The sequence below is a fragment of the Pelodiscus sinensis genome, chromosome 1 (assembly GCF_049634645.1).
Source record: "Pelodiscus sinensis isolate JC-2024 chromosome 1, ASM4963464v1, whole genome shotgun sequence".
NCBI classification, from domain to species: Eukaryota; Metazoa; Chordata; order Testudines; family Trionychidae; genus Pelodiscus; species Pelodiscus sinensis.
In genome coordinates, this window is record NC_134711.1 from 92,402,644 (window position 1) to 92,411,658 (window position 9,015).

At 53.2% G+C, this 9,015-nt stretch overlaps 1 protein-coding gene across 1 annotated transcript; it reads right to left on the minus strand.

Moving 5' to 3' along the window:
* Nucleotides 1–1,660: 1,660 nt before the first annotated feature.
* LGALS1 (galectin 1) lies at nt 1,661–6,424 on the minus strand. The gene is made up of 4 exons (XM_006118926.4): nt 6,277–6,424; nt 4,137–4,216; nt 2,612–2,783; nt 1,661–1,885 (listed from the first exon to the last, which is right to left on the minus strand). Exons 1-4 carry the CDS (start codon nt 6,283–6,285, stop codon nt 1,739–1,741), a joined length of 408 nt encoding a protein of 135 aa, XP_006118988.2. The 5' UTR covers nt 6,286–6,424; the 3' UTR covers nt 1,661–1,738.
* Nucleotides 6,425–9,015: the final 2,591 nt, after the last annotated feature.

Consider the following 9,015-nt stretch of genomic DNA (forward strand, 5'->3'; position numbering starts at 1 on the left):
TGCCTCATCACATGCCCAAGATGGGATGGAGTGGGGAGTGGTGAGAGTCTCCGCACCCCAGGACGAGCTGGAAAGAGGCACGCGGAGTCACTGGCACATTACCAGGGAAGGAGAACAAAAGCACAAGTTACGTGCCTTGCAAGAGGCAGCAGCTTCTGACTGTCAGCAGCTGGGAGTAGGCGTTTGGCTCACACTCGGTGCTGACAGCGCGGTATAATTTTGCTGTGGGGCGAGGGAAGGGGAGGGCCTGGGCAGGGATAGAAGTATCAGGCTGTAGCCTAGCCAGCACACTGCATTACCTTTCAGAAAAGAGAAAAGCAGCACAAAGATGGTTTTGTGGCACCTATAAGACCCATTCAGAACACACACTTTTGGCCCCTATTGCCCCCGACCTACCACCTGCTGTCTGAAGGGTTTGTGCATGAGCAAGATTGCCCCAACCTCTGCTCTCACCTCCATAGTTGTTATTCTGCAAGCACCTGAGGGCTGGACTACACCCGTCACATGCCTGGAGCAGACTCTAGCCAAAGAGAGCGCTCTCGTCAGCATCATAAAACACCTCTGCAAGAGACTGTAGCTATAGTAACAGGAGAAGCTCTCCTGCCAATATTGCGCTGTTCACACCAGCTCTTAGGTGGGTGTAATGTATGTCACTTGGGGTGGGGGGTGGCTTAATCACACCTTTGAGCATGCCTGCCAATGAAGGGGGGGATGGTGCAAAGGGGGTAGTTGCCTCTGAAGCCTACTGATTCAAAGAGTGCCATGTTCAGGGCAGCTCTTAGGGCTGCCTGGGGAGGTTGAGTGGTGCAAGGGCTGACTTCCCTGGACCCCGCCCCTTCCGCCTGAGGCTCCACCCCTTCTGGGAGTTCAGAGCCCCCCCCCCACCTTGGTGAGGGGCCCAGGGTGGCTGTCAGCTCCTCTGCCCGTGAGCAACAGTTCTATTGGCATAAGTGATAGTGTGTAAAAGCCTTAAGTGTCATAAGCCAAGCCCCCCCCAGCACCACAGGAAGGAGGGTGGTGCGTGACCTCACCCCTAGAGTACAGGGAGAGTGGGCGCTTGGGTGCAGCAATACTCCAGTATGCTTGCAGTAGGCATTCTGGGGGCAGAGTATAGGTGGGGCCAGGCTAGGGGTTTGGGAAGACAATGCCTTCCCCTGCCTAACATACCCGCTGTCCCGTGTAGGTAGAAGCCAGACAACCAGCACATCCCACTCCTGCATCTCTGGCTACATTCACTGTTGACATGGCAGCAGCCCCTGTTACGTGATTCCAGCCTTTTGAGCAGCAGCTCTTCAGTGTTTAGTGATGTGTTCGGTCAGGGACTAGACACATTTACCAGGCTCCTTTCAGTCACAAGGAGTGTGGAGCTAAATCCTGAGGTAAAAACGTTTAGTGCAATAAGCTAAATAGTGCCAGGCACAACCACACTGATATAGAAGTATTTTCTGTTATTGATATTTTGGTCACATTATCCTTCAGGAAGTCCTCCCTCCAGTGTTCCCTGAGAGAGGCTATTGAACACAAGCCAAGAGCTGGCTCAGTCCCACTGCGATACACAAGGTGCCATCAGACACCAAATCTGACAGAAGGACGCGACAGACCCAGGAAAGGAGGTGTAGGGCTGTGGGAAAAGGCGGCAGACACAGAGAAAGCTAGTTGCTAGGTTTAGTAGACCAAACTCAAAGGTGTTTATTGAGTTTCCTTTTAAATATCCCTTTGGGGAGCAAGGAGTGGGGAGTTATTCCAAGTGGACAGATTTGATTGTGAAGTCACCTTCTGCATTCATGTAGTCGATGGTCTTGAGACCCAACCGGTTAGGGAACTTGAACTGGTGCTGGTTTGGCAAATCAATAGTTAGATTACTCATGTCGTGAGTGATGAAGATCTGCAAGGGAGGAATACAGAGAACACATCTACCATGGTCTGCTAGAAGCCCTTCTTTTCCTGCCCTGCTCAGGTAGCAGGGTCTTCAAGCTATGGTATGTCTACACTACCCTTCTATTTCGAACTAGGAGGGTAATGTAGGCATACCGCAATTGCAAATGAAGCCCGGGATTTGAATTTCCCGGGCTTCATTTGCATAAGCGGGGCGCCGCCATTTTTAAATCCCCGCTCGTTCGAACCCCATGCCGCGCGGCTACACGCGGCACGAACTAGGTAGTTCGAACTAGGCTTCCTAGTTCGAACTACCGTTACTCCTCGTGGAATGAGGTAGTTCGAACTACCTAGTTCGTGCCGCGTGTAGCCGTGTGGCACGGGGTTTGAACAAGCGGAGATTTAAAAATGGTGGCGCCCCGCTTATGCAAATGAAGCCCGGGAAATTCAAATCCCAGGCTTCATTTGCAATTGCGGTATGCCTACATTACCCCGCTAGTTCGAACTAGCGGGGTAGTGTAGACATACCCCTAGAGATTGGAGCTGGAGTAGCTGCTTTTGGTTGGCAGGACTGCCTAACCAGCATGGGTATATGGGAGATGGCTGTGGTCTCCTGTCCAGGCTGGACTGAGCCCCTTCTGTTTAATACACTTGAATCCTTCCTTTCAGGGACACAGTTGAGAGAGTCTCCCATGAACAGGGACACCACCCAAACCCAAGTCATTCCAGGCCTCACCTCCACCTGGGAACCCTCCTGGAAGGGGAAGGCTGACTCCCTCTGCTCTGCACCCCACTCTCCTTTGTCCTTGGAGTTGCATACGATGGTCCTCACATCCCCATGAACATCAAAACGTGCGTTGAAGTGCAACACGATGCTGGATGGGTCCTTCCCTAAGTTCAGCACGAAGCTGAAAGAGAAGAAATGAGTGTGACACGGGCAGCCTTCCGCATAGCGTCCTAGACCATGGCAGCACCATATGCTCTTACTTCTAGGGCCTGTGGTTTTAGTCACTTCAATATGACCAGCTCCAGAGTTTGTATAGCAGCCCTAAGCCCTCAAGAAAGCCCTGGGGTTCTGCAGGAGGAACTGGGGAGTCAATAGAAGGTGTTCTTTCCTCTGCAGCAAGGTGCTTCCTTTTGGCTAGTGACAGACGCACTGGTTACTTGGATCCACAGCAATTTTTAGAAGAGGAGAAGTAGCCCTGACTAGCTTGGAGAGTTGCATTCGGCACCGTGAAGTCCGCCTGGGGTTTCAACTGGGTGCTACATTCTTCCCTTCTTGTCCTAATCAGTTACTTGTTGCTGCCACCTTCCACCTGAGGCGGTTGAAGCAATTAACAAGTCAGTAATAAGCACCTCTCATCCCAGGAGATCTTCCAGAGGAAGAGCTGTTCCACCTTACAATGCCCGCCCTCCCTCGCGGCCCCGCAGTCACGAGGACAAGAACGTACTGTGTTAGGACAGGAGGCCCAGAAGGCTGTGCACTGATGCTATCATATTTAATAGGGAGTGGGAAGAGTTGGGGCATGTTGCTCCCTTGACATGCAGGTCTGTTCCCAGCACAGGAGCCAAACTCCCCTCCCACAAGGCAGGAAACCCCCGCAGTGCCAACCACACACAAAGGGGACCCAGCCTCGCTAGGTTTTGGTGGCCAGATGTGCTGAAGGGATGAGAGGTCCTCAGGGAGTCTGTCCCCACAGCAGAGAGTCTCAGAGCCTGGGTCTAGTGACTGGGCTCATGCTACGGTGCTAAGAGACAGCCGTGTAGATAGTCTAGCTTGGGCTAGAGCTCAAGCTCTGAAGCCTGGGGAGGGGAGTGGGTTTCCTAAGCATTAAGCACAAGCCCGAGCATGGAGATCCAGCCTCTGAGACTTACCACTGCAATGTTTATGGGGAGGGGGGTTATTTTGCTATGTAGAGACCCCATGGGCAGGTCCAGGCACCAACTCTACCATGACTACGTCTGCCCGTGGCAGATCCATTGATTCTCCTCCAGCCAAAAGCCCCTCTGCACTACAGGGGACGTGGCCACTACCAGAGAAGGGACTGGTGGACTTAGCATCTGGTTCTACTTATCTGTTGGCAGGAGCACAGGGGGGAAGTGACTCACTGCAAAGTACTTTCTCAGACATTAACCCTTTCAAGGGCACTCCCCTCTCCTCCAGCAAGGGGAAATCCTTCTCTCCACACACCGTCAGGAAGGTCCTGCCATGTTCCCTACAATCCTCTCCACATACCCTCCCCTGCCCTGGCATGACTTACCTCTTGGCACCTGCAGAGATTTCACCCTTCACACCAACGCGCTTTCCGGCCTTGAGACCTATATTGGTACAAACTAGTCCCTGAGGAATCCAGAGACAGACATGTTAGCGTCAGGGGTTCGGCTCCGTGAGCTGTTCCCTTCCAGCGCCCCACCCAGGCTGTGGCAGGAAATGTGGCAGAGATGCGGGAGTGAGACACTCAGATTTTTGCGGGGAGGGGGTCAAGCGCTGCTAGGTGGGGATGGGGGAAGGTGCTGACACATCACTTCAGGCCGTGAGACCGAACCTACTGCCACGCACACCTGAGGAGGAGTGCAAAAGACTGTGCCCCAGAGGAGTGACCTAGAATGGATGGGGCAGTCACTACTCCCCCACATAGCAACTGTTCCCCTACCGAAACTAATTTATTCTACGTGGGGAAATCTTTCTCCACCCGGCTTCCTTCTATCACCATGAATGAGTCCTAAATTGCTCCTGAAATCTAAGCCAGCCTTCATGCCCCAGACGCAAGACAGCCTCAGCCACGCCCAGCATCTTCATGCACAGCCCCGCTGCCTTGGAGCAGAAGCTCCTTTGGTTTGATATAAGCAGAGTCCTGCCTGAGGCTTTTGCCCCCAGGAGAGCTACTCTGAAGTGTGCGTTTGTACGGGGAAGTTGTCTATATGGTGGCGTCTGCATACCCCAAGTGATTCCAAAGATATTGACAGGCGCCTCGTTGCAGCCTGAGTTAGGACTGAGGGAGCACATGTAACTAAACTCATTTTGCAGGCTGCTTCCCGCAAGGGCTCTACCTGAGGTAACTGCCGACTGAGCTGGCTCTGCTTTGTGGTCAGAACCCCTCTGCCACACCCAGTTTCCCAGTGCTCCCAGATCAGCAACTTTTTACCAGCCTACGGCTTCTTAGAACTGCCCTTCCTCCTCGGACCACTAGGGAAGCAGGCGGAAGAAGACCAGAGCCTCAGCAGAAGAGTTATGTCCAGTGTTCCCTCTAATTTTTACCATCCACATGCGCGATAAATTTTCTTACATGCACCAAGGCACATGCAGATGTGCACCACCAGTAGAAACACATGCTGCTGGCTGTGGGTGCTCTGCTAATTAGCTGGGCAGCACCTGAATCTCTTCTTGGTGGCCGCCTAAGTGCTCAGATGACAGAGAGCACTGGTCATTGCCACACCCTTTCCAGAACCCCATCTTCCAGCTGTGCCACAGGGTTCAGACTAGGACTGGGAGGAGCTTTCACCAGGGCTTAGACGTTTTACCCGCTCCCTGGCCTCCTACCCATGGACTCATTTTGTAACTTCCAGCATCCTCAGGCAGCGACCCACCCATGCACCCCTCTTTGTCCCCAGCAGGCAAGGAGCACGCACCACCAACTAGCTGGAACAGAATCCTAGAGCATAATCTATGCATGTAGGCTGCACCAGCTAAAGCCATTCTCCTTCCATCACTCCAGGGAAGAGGAGAGAGAGTGGATGGGTGGGTATCTCCTAGTCATCCCACCCCACACCCCAGTACAACTGGTAGGAGAGGGGAAGAACAGTAAGTGCAGCAGCCCATTGGTATTAACACCTTTAAGCCGCTTCCTTTCAGCCACTCCCAGCCGCAACTCCACCGCACTGGTCCCTTCTCCCTCAATAGGTTAAAAATCAAACTTTCTGAAAGCTGCTTCAAGCCACAAGGAAGTAGCAAGGCCAGCTATTCTGGGCACAGATGTTCAGAAAGAGCCAGCTGTGGATGGCAAGGGGAAGGTTGCTAAAGGAAGAGTCATTTTGGCATTGAAGCAATTACAAACTATTCTCCCCCCCCACACACACACAAAATACCCACCCCGAAACCCAGGGGGCTTTCCCCTTGAGAAGAGCAGGGGGAGACAGACCCCACTGCTCTCAGATGAGATCAGATCTCATAAAACCTCACTACCCACCCTCCTCTAGAATGACAGGACATTAAAAGGGGACAGCACATCCCACTTCACAAAACACAGCCACCACCCTTGCAGGGCAGCACAGACAACCCCCAGCAAAGCCAAGCCCTCCTCGCCTGACTCCCTCCAGTTGCCAGCAGCCATCACTATGCAAGACTCCACTGATTTCACCAGGCAGCCAACACCCCACACACAAGCCTCCCCCTTCACTCACACAAGACATGATGCTGCTCCTCTTCTAACTCTCTCTCCAGCTGCTGAGATCAGACAGACAGATGTGGGCAGGGAGCTGTGGCTCGCATGCCTTTAAATGGGCAGCTGATGAGTCACCCCCTTTTTCAGCCAATCAGGGGCTGGACTTTTGAAGATAGCTCACACTCTCCAAAAAAACTAGGAGGGCAGAGCTTTCTCTGCAGTCCCTGGATGCTAAACTCCACCTTTCCCAAGCAGCCAGCCACTCACTGGAGTTGAGTCAGATCCAGATCCAGTGGTTGCAGAACCAGTGGAAAATAGTTTTAGGATGAGACAAAGATCCAAGATTTTTAAACAAAAAATCCCAGCTGTTCAATGGAATAAGAATTGGTAGGGCAGGGCTAGACCCTTCATTCCAGATAGCCAATGCAGTGCATGGGTGTGACGGACCGGGCCATGTCTGGGCACAGCCGAGGGCGCCTGCTCAGGGTGAATTGCTCATATCCGGGGCTCCTTACAGCCCCCAGACTAGTGACCTCTCCAAACAGGCCACAAACCAGTCCCATAGAACGCTTCAGCTGCCTGCCTAAAGCCTCACGAGCAAAACCCCTCTGACACCCCAGCAACATCCGTGCCCCTGATGGCCCCGGGCCTCATACACAGGTGGGGGGTCCTAGCACCCAATCCTACCTACCCCGAACAAGTTCTGTCCGGTTCCAAGAAACCAGCCACAGATCCCTGGTCAATTTACCCTCTGGACCTTACCCACAAATCACGCTGGGCCAATCCTTTAGCATCTAACAACTAAAGGTTTATTACCACAAGAAAGAAAAGCATGAGAGTAAGGTTGTTAAAGTATAGTACGTTACATGCACCGAATCTCCCAGTTCTCGTGCAGGCTCTAGCAGAGATGTTACAGCTGCTGGTTTAAAAGTCCTTGTTGCACATCCTAGGATCAGGATGGGTCCACAGTTCTTTCTGGCTCTTCAATCCCTGCATTGCTGCCTCTGGGATGAAGTGCTGAGCTGAAGAACAAGATGGCGTTGACCACATGGCCTCTTTATACATCCTTCCTGGCCTCTTCTTGGCTGCAGCAGGTCACCTGGCCAGCAGCCAATCTCTGTGTTCCCTGCTGGCAGCCCTCAGGTGTCAGCCCTCATTCTTTAGGTTTGTCCTTGGCCCATAGAGTCCCATTGTCCCACAGGGCCTCGCTAATTAGCATGTCCATAGGCCGGGCTCTGCCCAATGCTCGACCACATGCAGGGAAATATTCAGTATCCATACAAAGTATATGCTTATAATTTCACACACAAACATTATACAATCACATGAACAGCATACACAGGATTAGCAGACAGTGAGCTTCTATTCAACACCCCACATGGCCCCCTTTTATACCATTTCTGGGGCCAACACCCCCACCTGTGGGTGTGGCAGTGATCTGGCTGCTTCCCTCAAATTCAGTAACGTGACAATGGGGTATTAGAAGTAGCCCACTCAAAGTGAAATGGGAGCATCTCTGCCTGTTCATAGAAGATTGGGGCAGGATCCACGGGAGCCAACCTCCATTCTCAGCTCCTGACACTGTAGTCAGCAGTGCACACCCCACTGCTGGCCAGCTCGCCACCTGCTACATCCCAGAGCCATGGAGCTGCCTGTCGAGCTGCGCAGGACAGAGAGGTGTAACAGCTGGGAGGCAAGTGACTCCATCTCATTTGTCTTCCTCGCACATGCCCACAGCCCTTCTGGGGAGAGGGGGGCAAAGCTTTCTGCTTGTGGAGATCTGTCCTGAATTCAGATCCACCCCTGGGTAGCCGGGCAGGGGAGCATTGTGCCCAGTCAGTCCCAATGGACCATTCCCATGAGTTCTGTACGTTACTTACCACATCGTGTTTGGTCCATGTGAGGGTGATTCATTGTGGAGAGAAAGGGCTGCTCTGGAAAAAGTTGCTTCATTGTAAAACGGCTCGACTATAATTAAATCTGAAGAACAGAGAGAATCCAGGCAGCCGGCCAAGCCGCTGCTCTTGTGGCTTATGGCTGAGCTTGTTTTTTTTTGTTTCTCAATCACAAGGCAGGCTCAGGCTCCTCCACACATCCCACAACTGAAATGCGCCCACGTGCTCTCTGAGGGGCCCTCCATGCCCTCATGTACTGTGTACAGGGGTCTGGAAAGCCCCATGATGGCTCCCATCCCCAGCACAAGGATAAAATATCATTTGCTTCCTTGGGTAGTGCCCTCAGGACTGAGGCTCTGCAACACAGCTGGGAGGGAGAACTCAGCACTTCCCAGGGGCAGGGGACTGATTTGTGTCTCATTTTCACCGCAACTCAAAAGCCTCCCTTTCCACGTGGAAACGGCAGGGCCCCACTGCTCAACAGCTGGACTGTGCACTGCTCTGTCCTGGAAGGGGCACGGCAGGGCTGCTGGAGGGAAGCAGCTGCTGCACAAGAACTAGCTGCACACAGGTTCCTGGACATTAGATTCATTGCGTGTGCCTCCCACCGCCACCTAGTCGAGCAGAAGGGGCTGCAGGCCAGGAAGCGGGTGCGTGGGCAGAGCTGTGGCACGGTGCAGGGCAAGACTGCTGCAGCAGGAAGTATTGTAGTGTAGGAGAGAGGCACCTGGGTAGAGGGGTGGGGCTGCTGCAAGTCAGGGCAGCAGTGCACTGGCTGAGATCTGCACAGGTGTGGGTGCTGGGAAGGGAAGGGGGGCATCAGATATGCTGCAGGGATAGAGAAGACCCCCTCCCCCCCCCAA